General features: G+C 36.3%; 1 protein-coding gene across 1 annotated transcript in view; it reads left to right on the forward strand.

Annotated features, from left to right (window-relative positions):
- The window catches only part of BCKDHB (branched chain keto acid dehydrogenase E1 subunit beta), a 107,210-nt gene that overhangs the window by 47,744 nt on the left and 39,579 nt on the right, over window positions 1-19,887 (forward strand). Inside the window, exon 9 of the mRNA XM_086876375.1 lies at window positions 14,886-14,972. Within this exon, the coding sequence (XP_086732501.1) occupies window positions 14,886-14,972 (87 nt within the window). The remainder of the gene's footprint in view (window positions 1-14,885; window positions 14,973-19,887) is intronic.

The raw sequence follows: 19,887 nt of genomic DNA on the forward strand, positions 1-19,887 counted from the left end.
AGATAGAATTTCTTTTGTGTACATTTAAAAATTAATATAATTAGTGATTCTTGGTCTCACTTGTTAAAAAAAGTTCCATGTAGTGATTAAATGAAGCTGTATTGTGTATCTAGAAATATCTGTCTCAAATGTGAGGCTTGATTTGGTTTTTGTCACTGAAGAGACTTCCATTGAGATCAGTGGCAAATGAATATATTTTCTGACAATTTCTGTGTATGCTAATTCTTCATTGTCCTGTGCTAACCCATCAAATGTCATTGATTTACTGTGGCTCTCAGTAGCCAAAAGACCATTAAACTTTATGGAAATTAATAATTGGAGAATGACTTTGGTAGAGTACAAGTAGCAGTAAATGGCATATGATTCACCTTAGTAATGTTTTTGAGCATTGGAAGAAGTTCTTATTTTAGTGTAATCTAATCTTTTTATAAGTTTTAGCTTGGATATGGAAGACATATGGAACATGCTAGATGGTTATAATAGTGGGATTTGCCAGAAAATAGAATCATAGTTTCTAAAATTCAAGTCTATCTATTAAAGGAAAGATTGCTGAATATTAATCTTTGTTTATATGATACGTCACTTCTTTATTACACACAATTGGTCCAGAAAACAGGAATGATAAAAACCCACAAATTTATATAGGCTTGAGTCATCATGTGATCTTACTCAGTTGATATTGAGAGGTAATGTTTTACTTTATCCCCAAGCATTGCATCTGTAGTCCCTCTTCTGGGGAAAAAGAAAGTATATCCAAATTACTGGCTTGAGTGACAAACACCAGAAAGATCAAATTAATTGTTATAAAAGCAACAGAGTTATTAGGCTAGAAAGAGAGCAACAGGGATAATTTACTGGTGCTTACTGGCTGCTGCTGGAAGAGGTGTGGGGGAGACAGTGTTAAGTTCAGCTTGTCTTTCATGAGGTTACAGGAAGTTAGCAGGAGTACTAATTTCCCTCATAGAGGCTGATTCTTACCAAGCTTTCAGAAACTTAATATTTTTAAGACTTGCATTTGGCTGTGAAATGTCTATCAGAACACTGACAAATGGACAGAAAAATGAGATCAGGCTGCGGGGCCCTCATTTTCTTGGCTGAAAATTAGTATCTTGAAAATTACTATTCCTTCTTCTGTAAGTTGAAGTAGGTCAGATAGGGAGAGAGTGTGACTGATAGAAAAAAATGGAGGTTGTAGAAGAACTGCCATGAGAATTACTGAGATGGTTTGAATGAAGAGATATTCAAAAGGTGAGAGAATAGGACAAAAAATGATGCTGAAGGAATGAAAGGAGTAGGTGAATTGGTTGCTTTAGAAAAATAAATGGAAAGTAATACAGAAAAAAATATATTAAGAAGAGCATAAACAAGGAAAGTAATTTTAAAGCATAGGTTTGCAAGATACTTTGCACAAAATTCTGTTACAACAAAATTCTGTTCTGTTATCACATTGTCCTGGGATGTTTTTCTCCCAAATTTGCCCTAAACTAGGACACACATCTATCACTTCACCTGCTAATGCTTGTTTTTGAGGGGGGCAGAGATGGCTCAGCTCTCATTTTCAGACATCTGCTTGATCATACTAGTCTGTTTCATATTTTTAGTTAATTATTTAGTGATTATTTTGCTCAGGTCTTTCCCTTTTATGGCCTCGTGCTTTCCCATTTAGTCCATATTAGTTATTCAGATACTAATACTACTAAGTCCAGTAAAGCCTGTGGGTTCAGCATCTGCAGTGAAATGAATTCAGCTGTCTATGGTGAACTTTATGATGCTACCAGAATTTAAAGTAATTTAAGAAATAAGGAGGAAGCAGATGTTGGATGCAGAGATGCTGTAGCTCCTGCATCTTTGGGAGTTTTGGTGAAAAAAAGTCTCATTGCTGTCGTGGTCATGCCACAATTGTCAGTATGAACCAAAGTGGAAAACAAATGAGGGGTATGCCACAAATGGTATTGCCAGCACTTCTCTCAGTTCCTTGCTCCATACCTTCCCAAATCCAGATATTTTCTTTCCAGAACTTGACACCTCTCTTGCCTTGGCCTTTTCTTTTTTCTTGCTATTCTTCATCAACAAATCCATACTTTTCATTTTCCAGAATTCATGTTTTTCTTCTGTCCATTCTGCCTTCAAGTTCTTATATTCTCAGTCTTCTTCTTCACCTACAAATTTAAGAGACGTCACTTTTATATCAATCTTTCTCTTTGGATCAAAGCAGGTATTTTGCTGTGACACTCTAACTATTGTTTGTCCTACACGGTTATTTGAATTGTGTTAGAAGCTACTGAGCAATTCAGTGGGCGGAAATGAAAGTATTATTGTCTTCACCTATAAAATTTCAGTCTGTTTTACTTATTTTATTGGTGACCTGTACTATTTTTCTTTTTCCTTTTAAGAGCAGAGTTTCTTCTGGCTTTTTTCAAGTTCTCCAAACCTATAGTTAGCTTCAGTAAAATGATTCTGAGGAGACCTGTTATGTGGGTCATATCTGGCAGGATAGTGTTTTGCTTCTGGAAGAATACTCCAAGATTTGTTCTAGACGGCGTTTTTGTGTGTGTATTGGGGTGTGAGTATGGCAGTGAGTTAGCTGACCCATTCTTGATCCTTCAGAACAGCTGGGGAAGTTCTCTATCTGGTGTTCTTCACAGAAAGTATAGTACAATATTTGGTTTAATAGATGAAATTAATATGGATCTTAAAAATCACTGGATTGTCCATGGGTGGCCTTTAAGAATTTCCCAGGATCCCATCTGTTTTTCAAGAATAAATGAATAGCTGAGGCACTGTTCATCCTCTTGTTTTATTACTTGGCTTCACTGTCTGACTTTTTATGTGAGTCTATTTGAGAATCAGAGCACCTGGAAGAGCAAGGGTACTGAGCAGGGAGAATATGGTGGTTGTGAGGAAGGAAGATAAATAAAGCTAGCTAGGTGCTCTTGGTATTTCAGGGGATTAGCTACCTTCGTAGTCCTGGGGTAGATCCCTCTAAGATTTTGGGATTCTAATCATATGGAATTGTGTGTGTTTTTCCTGCCTTTTTGGCTGTAGAAGACTGCAGTCTTTCCTTGAAGGTTATCTTGGAGGAACCTCAGAAACACTCAGACTTAAAAGCTTGGATTTTATTTTCTGAAGAAATGTATTACTGTGAAAAGAATATGTACTGTTACAGCCTGATTATTCCAGGAATTTGAGAGACAGATGAAATTTTCAAAACCTGAGAATATTAATAAACAATATGCACATAATTTCTGAAAGGCAAGAGAAGGGCTAGCTAATCTTAAATTTTAATTTATTAATAGACTTACAACATTGAAGGCCTAAAATAAGTGCTGGATTTGAACATGAATATAGAAAAACTGAAGAAGCAAGTTAATTTATGGAGACACTAACTTGTATGTTTAACAATTAAAACTCAGAAAAGGACTTTCTCCAAGGAATGCCAGCTGAATGTGGTGAAGCCACACAGACTTGAAGAGCATCTTATAATGTGTCCATGAAGATTTTTGGGATGAAAAGGATCTCTTTGGTGCAGTATTGTTCATCTGTATTTCCTGAGACTTCCTGATTTTGCTCCCATAAACAGGGAATTAAAAGGTATAGAGGGTAAAGGAAGGATAGGTCCATCCATGGTGTTTTATTCACACTGGTGAAGGTTGGAAGCTGCTGCAAAAGTTCCCATTTTATGAAACCTTTGCTATTAAATTTTAGGTCTTAGGCTATACACAAGGAAGGATTATTTGAATAGATGTATTTAATTGTGGTCAAGTAGGCAAATATAGTTCAAAGTTACCAGTCCTGTAGATTCATGAATATTTTCCTTTAGTTGCCATTATGCTTTAAATATCTATTTAAGGAATCTGCTCATTGTTATTGCTAGGACACAATTACTAGGAGATCTATAGGCATTTGGTTAAAAGAAGTTTTTTTAATATTCATGCTACATATTTCAGTAGTGTTAGCAGATTGTGTATGAAGTCATCAGAAGTAAATATACTCTTGAACCAAGTGTATATTAAAATTATTAATTTTCACTATTAACGAGAGCTTCCAGTGCCAGAAAGTAAATGAGATGTGGTGGAGGAAAATAATGCAATAAAATCAGTGCAATAAAATCAGTGTAGTCTATCTGAAGTTATAAGAATGAGCCAGATGGGTTTTATTTTTAAATTTACTTTTGAATTCTGAATCAGTTTTCTTCTCTAACCAATTCAGTCTAGTGTGTATGTAGTAATTTGTCTTAAGGATATCAAAAAGCCACGCTATGGAATTCCAGAAGTACTTTTTCTTTGCCCATCTCTTAATGAAGTTGATTAATGTGTTCTTAAATGCTTTTAAGTTAAGCAAGAATATCCACCTGCACAAAACATACATTTTCTCCACTGTCCCCACAATCTATGACCATTATTATCAACTGTTGTTTTCTCAGCAATTATCTCTTTTAGGGTACTTAGAATGATGTTAAAAAAGTATTACAAGGGGGTTTGTAGCAGTGCTGCATTACAAGAGTAAGTTTACTGAAAGGCATTGGTGAAGTAGTCACTACTTGATAGAATATTAGTCCTTTTAGTCTTATTTAACCCTCCTGTATTAAAAATTATATCAAGCAGCCCAAACTGTATTGAGATGCACCCTGCTGTGTGTCCTACCTCATTTCTCTTTTCCCTGTCTCAGCTATTTAAATTGCAAGTTCTTTGGAGAGGAATTCTCTGTTACTCTTTATATGCTACTCTACACACTGGGGATCTGTCTTTGGTTCGTGGCTTTGCAGCAAGCTTATACATTTCTGTGTTGATCATCTCAGTCATGTGCTGACAATGTTGTGTAGGATATAAAAGCTAAAATTGCTTTATTATCATCTCTTCATTGCTTCTTAGGATGTTCTGCCTAACCCTGTAGGAACTCCACTTGGTTTTAACTGCAATTTTTAAAATTTTCCATGTTACTTTGCATTATTCCTGTGCTTGTTTTCATTTTTCTTTATTTCTGCTCCACCATCTTTATGCTACTGCATTGTTCTTGGTGCTATGTGGGAAAAATCCACATTAGTATTTCAGAATTGTTTTTGGCATTTACAGTGTAAAATGATACATACTGGAATATTAAAATCTTAGTATGTTGAGTCAGTAAATTTTATAGTTGTGTTAACATTTCTCTGCAAGATGTTTCATATGTGTATCCCTGCTGTGGTCACATTAGTTCTTTATGAACTATTTGTGCCATACATGAAACTGGGGGAACATGCTGTCCTGATCTGGATTTCAGTATAGAACATCAGCATAACAACAGAAATTCTGCCTCTGTGCACCACTGAAAAGAGCCTGGCTCAATCCTGTTTGCACCCTCCTTTTGGGTACGTAGATACATGGATGAAGTCCCCTCATCCAGTCCCTTAATTATCTTTGTGGCCCTCGTTGGACTCTCCAGTGTGTCCATGTCTCTCTTTCTGAGGAGCACAGAACCGGGTGCAGTGTTCCTCACCAATGCTGAGCAGAGGGGCAGCATCACCTCCCTTGTCTGGCTGCCAGCACTCCTCCAAATGCAGCCCAGGATACCATTTGCCTTTTTTGCTGCAAGGGCACGTGTCTGGCTCATGGTCAGAGTGGCGTCCATCAGGATATCTATCTCACTTTCCTGCCAGACTGCATTCCTGCTGTGCAGCCCTCAGTGTGCACAGGTGCCTGGAGTTGTTCTTGCCCAAGGGCAGGACGTGGTGATTCCCTTTATTCAACTACATGAGGTTCCTGTCAGCCTGTCCAGGTCTCTCCAGACCGCAGCACAGCTCCTTCGGCCCGTCAGCTGCTCCTCCCAGTTTGGTGTCATCTGCAACTCTGCTAAGGGCATACAGTCTACCCCATTATTCAGATGCAACTGCACATTTGTCCAAGAAGAAAACAGTTACTAACATTTTCTAAATAATGATGTAGAATGTAGATCTGAAAATGTGTATTGAGAGATTGCTGGAGTGCTCCCAGCTGTGGGTCAACCTATTGACAGCACCCAGACTGCTCACAGGTGCATGTCTTCTGCTTCAGTGAGCACTTGGTTGTCTCTTTGTGATCAAATTTAAGAAAATGTTATGTATTTCATGGAAGAGTTATCAGTAAATGCTTTTTAGCTGTTTTTGGTAAAACTAGTGCTCTTCACCCAGACTGAAAGTTTTGCATGATTTCTGAATGTATTAATGAGATGAGGAAAAGTAAGCATGGCCTTGCTAAGGCTAAATCTGTGATGGCTATTGATCTGTGGACAAGGGATGAGCAAGGAATGACACCTTGACTGCAAGAAAGCTTTTAATAGTCTCAGAATACTCCTGTATCCAATGAGCAGCTCTGGTCCAGTGGGCAGCTGAATAGGTAAAATACTGTTTGTGTGTTTGGCATAGTCATGGTTAGTCGGTAGAGAAGCCAGTGGCAAGCAAGGACTGCAGGGATCTGTACTAGGGCCTGTCCTCCCTCCCTTCCTTCATCCATGCTACTGGTAGCATTGTCTCCTGCTTCTGCCTTTGCACTGTCAAAAATATAGCCCAGCTTCTCTCTGGTCCAACTTGTTTGCTTGTTGCTTCCCCTTCCTTTGAGCTCTCATTAGGACTTTCTTCCAGCTATATATTGCTAATACTAAGGAGCTGGTAAAAGAAGCAGCCAGGCAGAAGCACAGTTGGACTAATTGTTTAGGAGAGAACAGATCTAAGGGGGCTATGTTCATGTAAAATGAACTTAAGTTTCTTGTTTTGAGCTTTGCTCCTTATTAGAAGTCAATATTCAAATGCACAGTATTAATTTGCAAAGAATTGAGTGGACAGTATGGCAGCAGTCTGCAACATGCTGCATTTGGCACATGGTTTGATTATTTATTTGCTGAAGCATTAATAATTTGGTTTCAGGTAAACATCTTATTGGGCAGCAGATACATTTCTAATACTTCCCTTAATTTTCCTACATTTTTGTCCATTGCAATGATACTTAGAGTTATAATGCAGTTTTTAGATGTGTTTATTTTCTCTAATATCTGGTCTTTTACTGTGATTTGAAATCGGTTGGAAAGGAGGTTAGACTAAAAATTTCTGGGATATTGTGCGGTGTTTTTTTTGTTTGGCTTTTTTTTTTGGGATAGGGTGTTTGGGTTTTGTTTGTTTTCATCTTTTACTCCAGAGGAAGCAGGTAAAGGTATAGGGACAGTGTCAGAGGAGGGTTGTGTAGCGGGACAGCCTCTCTTACCACTCTTGATATGTGAAAGTCACACACTGTGTTCAATATTAGTGGACCACTGTTCTCTGTTCTTTCCTTTGTCACAGTTTCCTATTAGTGTTGTCTTTTGTGTTTTGCTGCTCCTTGATAGAAACCAGAGTCAAAGTGTCTTCATCTTTGTCCTCTTCGCAGCCTGGGAACCTTAAAGGATCTGCTCGTCATCATTCTTGACATGTTAATTAGTTATCACTAACTATTAGTTTTGGGGAAACTCATTTTGCGCTTCCTGAGCTGGCAGTAGGTCTGGGCCTGTCCCAGCAGCTTTGGCTGTGCCATCTGCAGTCAATGAATTCCAGACTTGTGGGTCAGAAAGCACAGACCTTGGTTGAGTCAGCTGAAAAAGCAGACAGGAGTGGATTAGAAACCTCAGTTTTGGTTAGTAGTAACAGGAAGACTAAGATCTGTGCTGTACTAATGTGGGTCAGTTCAAATTGGCAACTGTTTAGTTGTTTTTCTCAAGCTAGGAAGGTGATGGACTTGTTTTGCATTCCCTGCTGTTAATCAGCATACTTGTCTATTACAGATTTACCTTTTTTTCATTTTATTGTTTGAGAAGTTTTGGTTAAAGATTTTTGTCCAATGGCCTTCCTAAGCGATGTGATAAAATTGACTTATTTTTTTTTTCTTAGTAGATTTATCTTTGATCTTCATAGATTGTTGTTAGTGTTAGGCTAGGATTCTCTGCTATACAATTGCAATACTGTGTTAATTTTTGGTATATTTAACAGAATCTTAACAGAAGGAGGATAAAGCTCCTTGTTGCCAGTAGTTGAAAAGTCTCAGTCATGCTTTGGGCTATTGAGCTAATGAAATAATGGTTTTTCGTGTCATTTGTTTATCTTGGAATTGTCTTGTTTTATTGAAAAATGACTCAATGAGTTTCAGTCAACTTTTGGAAGTGTAGTGTAGACACTATGATAGAGTACGTCTCTCATTTTCCTTTTCTGGAAATCTAGTTATGTTGAAACTCACAGCAAATGATCTTATTTTGTTTTCTTGTTTCATTTTTTCTTCACTGTTAAGAATTATTTTTTTGGTTGGAGCTTTAAAGAGGGCATACTTCTCCTAGGTTTTCCTGCTTCTAGGAGAAGGCACTCTTGAACAACTGATGGCTATAATTTGCAAACCAGAACATGATAGGAAACAGGAGGGTTTTCTTGTGTCCAGGCTGTGTCTTAGGACACAAACTGTTCCCCTTCCCTTCTATTCCTTCTCTTAGGACTCTAGGAAAAAAAAACCATGGTGCATGAGGGTCTGTTTGGTTTTCCAGAGATCTCCAAAATCCAGTGGGATTTGTCCTCTGGGATGTCTGGAAATTGGGGGTGGAATAACTGCATTTGCCAAGACTGTCAGTGTATCACATGCACAAACAATTCATTGTAGTTGGGATGTGTCATCCTGTGAATCTGCATTTGCTAAGTGAATGTAATCCTTGGTGATTTAGCTGGCAGATTATGCTACATATTTCTATGTGGGAAGTGCTGAATAGAAATCTGGGATCTTATTTCTATCCCTATGCTTGTGGTGTTCTGTACCAAGAATGCTGCTATGCAATTTGTTATTGAAACATTAAAGGGAAGGCAGAACTAATGGGTTGGGGAAAGTAGCCTCCCTGAGGTTTTAAGTTTTCCAAGCATAAATTCATTAAAGCTGGTCTAAAAATGAAAAAGGAAAATGTTTTTCAAGACATTGATTGAAACTTTACCAAGTAATTTTTTTTTAAAGCTTCCAAATTCTGATTTGTTTTCAGTAAAAGCACATATCAATTAATGTTAATTTTCATACAGTTTTATAATTGCTTCATACATGCTCAGTACAAAATGGGATACAATAAAAATACAATTTCAGAACTTTTGCCAGCTTTTAAAAAATTACTGTGGAAAGCTAGTTTTTTGATTATGCAGTATGCTTTTGTAGTCTCTAAAGAGCACAATCAAATTATGCAAAAATTTAAAGGGGAAAGTAAACATATAAAAAATTCCTTTTGTGTAAGAGATGGAAGTTTTGTTTTTTTCTGAGAAGAGAATTTTCTTAAAGAAAATAGCCAGCTTGCCATTGTGACAGAATAATAGTTATTTATAAGAAAAGTTTCTTATAAAACTTCTTATAAAAGTGATACTTCTCTAAAGGCAGTGTCTGTGTTAGTGGAGCAGCTGGTTACACTGGGAGTTGTGGTGCTGCTCTATGTGGGGAGCAGTAGTATTAAATGTGGTTTAGCATCAAACTCCTTTTGGTTGGCTGCTTTCTCCTGAGTAAGGGCAGAATATGTTACTGGTAGTGTCAGCACTTGGATTTCAAAGTGCTTGGAAGTGCCAGGCTTGTGTTGTTTTCTTCTGTCATCGGTGCCTGTAGGAGAGAACATCCAACACAATGAAATGAGAATTGAACAGAAAAGTGATTATAGAAACTTTTGGATAGAGAGTGTGGCTGGGGAGGTTGAAAACAATTTGCTCAACTGGTTCACTGTAAAAACACTGGGCTGCATCTCAGAAAACCTTCAGAATGCACCCTGAAAGCATCTGTTTCGCAAAGTCATTAGTTTTTTTTGACATTTCCGTATCAGAGTGATTGTGCTGTTAGTCTTTTGATCTGATGCACTGTCAGTTGTCATTCTTGTGAATGACACCAATGTAAAATAGTCATGACAGTGAAATTGAGGTGGAAAACTATAGTCAGTATTGGTTTCTGGCTTTGTTTTGGGGCTAATTTAATAGTTTAAAGCTCTAGGGTCTCTTCTCTAATGACTGGGTGTAGCCAAGGTGACATCAGTGTGCTATAGCCTGGGTCTCTGCTGCCTTCCAGAAGGAGAGAGCACTGCTGAAGCTTTTCTTGTGCAAATCTTGATTTGCCTTCCATCTCTAAATCTGTCTCTGAAGTAGTGTTTGCTGCTCTGTGCTAACAGTACAGGATAAATCAGATTGTCCCTTTCAACTGCCTTTTCCAGTACCCCTCTTGGTGTTGAGATGTCAGGGCTGGGCTGGGCAAAAGAGGTTCTGGGCAGGGTAGGACCTCTCCCTTTTGGAAGCCCAGTGTTGTATCATCTGAACTTGGCTGTGACAGCATGGAGTGACTTAGAGAGCCAGGCTCTCTAAGTGCCTGGATGTTGCCTCTGACTTCCCTTTTCAGTCTGTTACTAAAGATGGCCAAAAGAAAAATTACATCAATTTTAATTTAATTTGAGACGTGATATACATACAGAATCTCTTGGTGCCCTCTGAAGTATGTGTGGACTTTAAAGATCAGCAAGCAACAACTTATAGTTGTAAAGAAGGAACATTTTTATCAGTGCTAATCTCTTAAGCGCTACCTCAGTTTTTGAAGATGTATTTTCAAAAGTACTCTTCATGAGCTGCAAAATGTGCATGCATTTCAAAATTTTAATTTTTACTTAGGTAAGAAAAAGTGTAAAGATTATGGTTTATGGAAGACAGAATGGGGATGTTGAGGAAATGGGGGAGAATCAATCCCTTACAGAAATACAAGTCTTTGGTTGTAAGGGCAGAAAATACATTGTTCTTTTCTCTACCTAATGCAGACTAACAAAACCACTCCATCTGTCTGCCTTCAGAAAAGATGGTAAAATGGTAGGATTCTCTGCTGGCCAGTTTGCTACACTGTGCAGATTTAGCTGCTGTTCTCTTTAGTTTTATGCAGTGGTGTTTCCTATGAAGTTTTAAGGTTGAGGACCCCATTACCTGATTTTATTGAGCTACATTTATTTGTACTCTAAATGCTTGTCTGAATATTGGGCTTTGGTTATCCTGGAGGCTGAGTGATCCCCTTGTCTAAATTAACAGGGACTAATGTTTTGCCATATATTTAAAAAGTTAAATTAATGTCTTATAGAAGAGCAATGATACCTGCAGATAATCATTAACCATGTCTTCTGTACCCTGTAGATCATAGGGAAGCTAGTTTTGAAATTTGAGCTTGAAACAGAATAACTATTTTACTTCCATGAAATAAGGTTTATTTTCCATTTGAAGATATAGAAATTAAATGTTAGCTATTCTAGGACACTATGAATGTATTTACCAGGCTTTGTTTTAAGCCATGTGGACTGAAATATTTTTTTCATGATAACAAATACTTAAAAATTGTGTATACAACATCTGAATCCCATCTGTTGTTACTGTTATTATTACTGCTGCTATTAATGTATTGTCATATTTAGAAATATGACAATATTAGAAAAAAAATATCATAATTAAAATTAAGAGGACATACAAAGACTGCAGTATGTTTACAATATGTTTCCTAACTGAAAGTATCTCTTGACCAGGAACTTATTAGTCTGATACTTTATGGATCAGTTTTTCCATAAAAAATCTGTACTAAATTAATTGGGGAGAATGATCTGTAAGTTCAGAGGACATTATCAAGAAAGAAGCAGCTATTCAAAAATAATTAGAAATACATTATCAACAGTTCAGTGTTGTTTGAGAACATTTAATAGCTGCTCAAAAAAAAATAATTATCATAGTTTGAAAAGTAAGACCGTCATGAGCTGACTCATAACTGTGTGGCATAGAAAGGCAGTGTTAGTGAATGGAAACAGTAGTCTCAAGGTCCTGCAAAGTTGGATTTTGAACCTGTTTTTTTAATATTTCTATCAAATATATGGTAGACATTGTAACTGTTACTGGTAAAAAGTAAGAGCTAAGAAACAGATAAAATAGACAGTTACTGGTAAAGAGAACATAATCTCATTAACTCAGCTAAGCTCAGGCACATGCTTTTCAGCATATCCAAATATAATTTTGTGTCTTGAAGTAAGAAAGGCACACTATATTTTCATCTTTATACCAGGAAGCCATTATCCTTTAAACCTCCTTTCTCACAAGCAGGGAGTTGCAGTTATCGGTAAGCTCTGGACTTGTTCTGTTACGCTTTCGCCAAAAGGCCTCGCACATCCAAGAGCTGCAGTACTGCAGCTGCATTATCTTTGCATTTGATGGTGTTCCAGAAAAAATCTGGAATGCTGGTTCCAGATGGGTGTGCTTCAAGAAGGACATAGAAAACTGGAGATGATTCAGGGTAGGGTTGTAAGAATGATGAAGGAATTGGAAATGTGCTGTTTGCTGAAAGATTTAGAGCTCAGTCTGCTTAATTTAGCAAAATTGTGGTTAAGACACCATTTGATCACAGTCTTAGTGTATTCATTTGGGAGCAGAAGTGTGATAATAGATAGTGCCTCCTTCTAGCAAACAGAAATAAAACACAAAACAGCAGCTTTGAAGTTAAGTCAGCCAAATTAGTTTGGAAATAAGGTGCAAAATTGTGACCAGGAAGGGAGATAAAACCTGGGCAACTTACCAATAGGTATGATGCATTTACAAACACTAGAAATACCTAAGATTGGATGTGTTCCTGAAAAATTCACCGTAGTCTTGGTTGAATGTTAAAAGCACCAAACCTCTGCATGATTTTGTACCAGGAGTGATATATACAGTGTGTTATAGTAGGGCTGAGCTATTTGTATGCAATGCTTGATGATCACAGCTGCTTGTTCACTCTTAATAAGCTACTACAGACATGGACTTCCTTGAAGCATGTGGGAATCATATGTAAAAACAAGGATTTCTCACACAGTAGAAGCAGGTTACTAAAAAGAGATTATTTTTCCCCTTCCCCACACTCCCCCTTTTCTTTATTTACATGCGTTTGATTTGAGAACAGATGAAATAAAAGTTACTAATTACTTAGTACATATTGGATTCAAGAAACTGGAGATGTGAAAATAATTGGAGACTGAGACATAGTGAAGGAACACATTAAAGGTCCTTTTCTTATTCTTCCCTAAACATTAAATTATCTCTTTGGGGAGATAATTTACTGGACTGATAGATTATTGAATCACTGACCCCATGTGGATTTTCCTATATGCTAACAGTGTTTGGTTATACTCTATTATCTTCTGAGAAATGAAATCTGTAGCTTAAATTACAGCATGTAATGTATCAAAATGTGAACCTCTCAGAACAAGTATATGCAAAAGAATCTTTCTTGAAAATAAAGAAGGTTAAAAAAAAACCCGGAACAACCAAACTGAACTTTAACATTGATTAGTTGTATCAGTTTTACTATAGCAACTGATTGTATCAGTTTTAATCATATCAGCATATCAACATATCAGCTTAAAACTGGAGTGTACATTTTGTTCTTGGAACTTTAGTTCTGGCGTACTGGGCAGATTTATAATGCAGTTAATACCTCTGTTCCTTTAGATACGAGTTTCCAGTGCTGGAAAAATACCCCAGGAAATTAGCCTGTGTAACGGGATTACTTTCCAATTATTTGCTGAAATTACTTTTTCTGTCTTGTTTAGCTCTGAATGTTTTCAAACCACTTCATAGTACAGTATATGGAACATGTTTGTAGCCTGTGAGTTGCCAGTAAATCTGTGCATGAGCTGCTTAGAGCCACTGATTGAGCCATTGCTAGAAAAGCAAAGAGAATTAGTAAAATACTTGAATGAGAAGAAAGCTGCATAATTAGGGCATTGCTTTTATGTATCCTATTACATAGATAACATGGAGCTGCCTGACTGGAGAGTGTGCTGGTGTAGACATTAAATTGAAGATCACAGTATTCAGAAAGTCTGATCTGATAGCAAGCTCTGTCTTGGGCTCTTCCACTTGATGAGTAATATTAGACCAGCAGTACACTATGTACTAATCTTAAATGTCAGACTGGAACTGTTCTTGAAAGATTAACATACACTATAATCTAATTTTTTTTTTCTGATATACCTATCTAGAAGTTTATGAAACTTTTTAATGAGCCTTTTTATTATAATAATTTTAATTTGCATATCATGGAAGCAGAGACTTTGCTGTCATATTTCTTACTAAAGGTATCTAATACTGTTTAAGTCAGGCAATTTGCATAGTTGTAATAAACATCAATATATTTATGTGTGGTGAAGCTTTATATTTCCCATCAGACTAAAAATATTTTGCTCTCACTGTTGTTTTGCAATGAACACAGTTTTGGTTTTTTGATCAAAGATACTTAAGTCACCTGTATATATTATGCCATTTATTTAGCTTTGAAGTAGATTTCATAAAATCTACTCAAACATTGAAATCTAAAATTAAAAAATGGTACTTCTAATTGCCATGTAAAATGTAAATACACAACAGTCATCCACACGTTTTCTTGCTAAAATTTTTATTTAGCAATTTTACTTTCTGAATAGTAATGGTTCATGACTTTACAGAGGCTCTGTTTTTACAGAGATATCAGTGAAGGATTTCTTTGTGTATGTGTATTTTAGTATTTTGAAGACACAGATTTTTACTGGTTACTTGTTAAAATCCTCATTTTATTTCAGAAATGTTACAGTTTGCATTGATAGGGTAAATTTATATGAAATGGGTTCAAATTCATTCTTGATACTTGCTTAAAATTGAGCGGAAAATGTGAATAATTTTATAGTAAGTATAAAACCATGCTATTAATGACTCAATTTAGTATTTTAGGATAATTTATTGTTCACTGGAAATGCAAGTGGGGAAAAGTAGCTATGTTCTAACACTGGTAACAAAGTCATATATTTCATATATTCCACGAGTAGTACAAGTAAGAAATCACAAGAGCTGTAATTTGATGACATTTTGGGCGTTTGTTTTTTCTTTTCAGTCAGTGGCAAAGACTGGGCGACTGCTGATTAGCCATGAGGCTCCCTTGACAGGAGGATTTGCATCTGAAATCAGTTCCACAGTTCAGGTACACAGGTTATTTGTTTTTAAGTGTTCTGCATGGATGAATACATGTTACCCTGTAGAAAAAAATACCAGTACATTAAAAATTGAGGTTTTATATTTTTTTTAATTACTCTCTTTTGCAGTTTTGTGGATGCTTGTCTTTATTTGAACAGCTGAGAAATCATGTACCTACTAGGCACTGTGCATAGTGTCTGCTAAGCTAGAAATTTAACTTCCACTGCAAAGCAGGGAGAATGTGCACTATGAGATGCAGGGGAAAAATCTTCGCGTACAGTCTGGTTTTAATGTTCTTTTTTATTTTTCTCATATGCTTATCCCTTGAGTTTCATAAAAATGCATTCTAAGAATGTTGAAATCACAGAAAAAGCATTAAGGTCCAGTACAGTATAACATAGTGTAGCACACAGTGTTCAGAGACCTCATTAGAAAAGTCTGCAGAAGTTGTTCTTGTATGTTTGTGGTGATGCTCATGCACGTGTTGAGCTCGTATGCACAGAACAGCTTGGAAAGGCTGAGATGTACATCAGTATCAGTTACTTCTGGAGCATTAGGTTTCCCAAGTCCTTCTGAGCTTTCTGATGTTGTTTATACCTGTACCTCCTTGGACGTTTTACCCTTAACTTGGTTTCTTTCCTGTGCACATCAGTGGTACTGGTTTGTAGAAACATCTAAATCAAATGTGTCCATCATTATCTGAAGACTCTTTTTTGATTTTTCTAGGATAGTTAAATTATAGGACTAGAGTGAAATGGGATTGTAAAATTCACAAAATATAAACCACGTAGGCAGTAATTAAAGCTTGGTAGTTAGTCTTTTTATGGGGAGGAATAGAGTTTAATTCTGGGAGTGTAACTTTGAATTAAATATGCAGAAGGAATCAGAATACTATGCTTCTTTATCTTTGTGCTACAGTATTTTAAAGAGTTGTTGTAGTGATTTTAATGTAATTATATTAAGGTCAATTAATTTTATCTACCAAAATGTTTTCTCCATTAAGAAGCAAATATTTGGTTCATGGAGGCCTCATAGCAGCCCTCCAGTATCTGAACGGAGCTTACAAGGAAGCTGGAGAAGGGTGCTTCATCAGAAGCTGTAGTGATAAGAAACAGAGTCATGGATTCAAACTGAACAAAGGGAAATTCATGTTAAATATATGGAAGAAATTCTTTACTGTGAAGGTGTTGAGGTATTGGAACTGGTTTCCCAGAGAAGCTCTGGATGCCCCATCCCTGAAAGTGTTCAAGGCCAGGTTGAATGGAGGAGCTCTAAGCAGCCTGGCCTATTGTAGGGAGTTGGAGCTAGATGAAGGTCCCTTCCATCCAAACCATTCTGTGATTCCATGATTTTTCATCCTTCTAAATAATCAGCATTTAACCTTTCTTTAGTAAATAGTCTCTGTTTAAACTAGGACTAATAAAGTCACAGGATACTGTCAGCTGCGAGTGTAGGAAATTAATTTTCTTTATAAATTCTCACAAAAAATGTGAAATACACTCAATCAAAAGAGCCTGTCTTCCAGCATCTTGTATTATTATCAACAGTTGAGAAAACTATTCTAAGGTGAGCAGCAAAGTCAAAATCTAGCATATAACAAAGGAAAGCATGTGTTGGATTAAAAAGTGAGCTGAAAAAAAATCTTACCAGTAAATATCATTGAAAAAACATGGGATGCCAAACATATTGCTAAAATTACAACATGATTTTTTAATCTTCAGACCTCCACTGGGAATGCTACTTAACTGATTGATCCTTCTTGAGGTGTTGTTTTTCATATCAGGGATATATATGACAAATATCACTTGTTTAGAAAACAAAGTCGAAAATGCTTTACTGAAGGGCAATTTATCTCTGTCAACATTGAAAGAAAATATTTGTTTTATTATAGTTGCTCATAATTTTATATTCATCTTTCTTAGTAAACTAGGTTTTGCATCTTAAGAAAAACTGGTCTGTTGCATATGGTCCCTCAGAATAAATTCAAATATAACTCTTTGGCATTGCATTTATCCACGACAGGTTTCTTTTATACAAACTGCCTGACTTGACTCTGTGTTATAACCATATTGTCATTACTCTGTATATCCTTTCTTGAAGATTCTGTCATCCATACTAAAATTTTGATATGAGTATTTTAAAGATTATACTACAAAAGGGATAAAAATAAAAAGCTACAACTTTTTAAAGAACAGTATTGCTTTAAGCATAATAAAGACCTTGCTTTTCTTATTCAGTTAAAAGTATTGATTTCTTAGCAGTCAAGTAAAGTCTGTATGTCTAATATCACTGTGCAGTTAAAATTAAAACAAAAAGTGAAATTCTCTTTTGCTGGATATAATGCATACGAAGAATGCCAAAAATTGGGGATTGCAGTTGGCTTTAGTTTCTTCTTACACATGGAAGTAATAAGACTTCAATAAAATATGTCCAGTTGGATTAGATGGTTAGTTTCCATATTGTTGTTCCATCCTTGCTGTGAGGTCTCATCATAGAAATAAGGTGAATAGAAGTACATAGGCTATTTTAAAAGTTAGTGTTCACATGCACTTCATGGTGATATACAATTCAAGGAAAATAGTACAAATGGAAATGATGGCTTTCACTCACTATCTATAGGAAAAAATACATTGAATGCTTTTCTTCTTGCGTATGAGAGATGGAAAACAGCATTTGGAGAGCATGTTAAATCAGATTTGTTGTGCGTTGAGTACAGAATATTTTAAAGGGGCACATTATTGCACTAAGTGGTCATTTACTCTGCTCAGACATAAAATTAAAAACAAGAAGAGGTGGTGTACTTAAAACTCTACATGATATGACTTTGGCCTTTGCTCCAGTGTTTCATATATGCTCTCAATGAGTATTCTGAAGTGAGCAACAGATTCCAGGACAAATTCAATACAGGTACAGTTAAAAGTCTAAATAGGTTATATTCTGTACAAAAGCTTGCAAAACTGTCATGTTCAGCAGAGAAAGTGTTAAACTTGCATAAAGCACAGCTTGAGAAACCTTGGGAGAGAAGCCCACTGAGATGTCACTTCCAAAATAATGAAGAATTGTGTGTGGAAATCATCAGTACATTAATAATTTGTAATTCACAGAAACATAAATCCAGTAACTGTGTCCTGTTTAAAAACAAATTTTTTTTTAAAAAAAGGGGGAAAAAAAAAAAGAGAGTGAACCAGGCAGGATGGAGACAGCACAAAGAGTAAGGGACTCTGGATTACTTTACAGGGTTGCTGCCTGCCAGCACTGGGGACTTGTTGTGGGATGCAGGAGGAAGCATTTTGGAATCATAAAAGTCTTGTTGGATGTTTAGTGGAGAAACCAAAACTGGAGAGACGTGAGGGCCAAGGTTGTTTGGGAAGTTACAGGTATGGGAAAACTGAGACAGAAAGGGATAAAAAGGAAGTTTGTATTATGGCTTCAGTAATATGGTGGCTGCTATTTTCTGGTAGGGCTGAAATAAATGTATGGAAGTAACATATACCCTCTGGCATTGATCCTGCAAATACAGGAAATGTACATCTCAAGAAAATCTTGGTGGTTTTCTACCCATTCTCTGCAAGTAATGGCTAAAATTTTAAAAATAAAAAATGGCTTTAATAATTTTTAATGTTTTCATTTAAGGAATTTCAATTTTCATTTAGGAATTTCAATTTTGTTTACATTGATGCCATTATAGCAGGATACACCATGAAAATACATGCTACTATTAAAATAAAAGAAATGCATATGAGTAAAGAAATTTGTTAGCTGACCTGGTAAAAGTCATTGCTGTCTATAAAATAACAAGTCAGCACATTGTTTTTTGTAGGCAGTTGCACAGATGTGTCATTCTTGCAGGAACAGAGCAATTCTGATTTGATTGCAGTTCCTGTCTTTGTAGCACAGTTTCTTTTCTTATTGCATGGTAAGTACTTTGTCCTTGGGCATCTCTCTGCACAGGGGATGTTGGGCCAGCTACCAAAGAAATGTACAGGTGAACACAGCTCCGTCCTCAGGAGCCCTTCCAGCTCTAGAGTGTTTCTCAGACTTACACAGAAGTATCAGTCTTCCAGAAGACTGGTATCAATCAGAGGATAGCACTCAGAAAATTCAGTGAAATAACCTGTTTCTGAGAGTTGAGTTACATGATCTTATTTTTTCAAATCTTGCATTCTGTATCTACAAATTGGGTATAACAGTATTTGTCTGTTTGATCAGTAGTGCCTTAGATTTTTTCATCCTGCAGCAAAATAAGGCCTAATCTCCAGTAAGTGGTGTAATTTCCTGCTAGAGTGTGGCATTAAGGGAAACTATTAGATGAGCTGATTTTGTGAGAAGCATTTCAGGAAAAGCAGTTATATCATGAAATACCTTTCAAAGACACAAATTCCAGAGCAGTTCTAAAACAGGTTACCATGGAAAAAAATGTGCCTGAGAAAGTTAAACAATGAGAAAAAGAAATGTAGTGATTTTAGTGGTATGAACATATAAAATAAAATGAACTGGTATTGACTGATATTGAACAGGAACTGTGTTGAGTAATTATTATTTTACTGAGTCCTAATGAAAAAAATTTCACCTTTCCAATAAAATGCTTTCAGAACGTTTGTCCCAAATACTTCTTCATGCCATTGTATTATCTGTCTTTAGAATTTGGCATGTTGAGATATTCCAAACAGTTCCATTTTTCCAGTAGAAGCTAAGGTGGGATTTCCCAAGGAAGCTGTAACAGTCCTCTGTGGCTCTCTGTGGTGCTTTGAGGAAGTGAATGCAGTGCAGTACTTAAAAATACCCATGAGACCAGGCTTAAGGTTCAGATCATGCACCTGTGTTCGTACTTAGCGCAAAAGGAACTAATGAATAACTTCGTCTGTGGGATTGAAGTTATGGTGAATAACATCAGACTTTGTGCTGGTGCAACTCAAAATCTT

This window comes from Cyanistes caeruleus, chromosome 2, assembly GCF_971803275.1.
Source record: "Cyanistes caeruleus chromosome 2, bCyaCae1.hap1.1, whole genome shotgun sequence".
Taxonomy (NCBI): Eukaryota; Metazoa; Chordata; class Aves; order Passeriformes; family Paridae; genus Cyanistes; species Cyanistes caeruleus.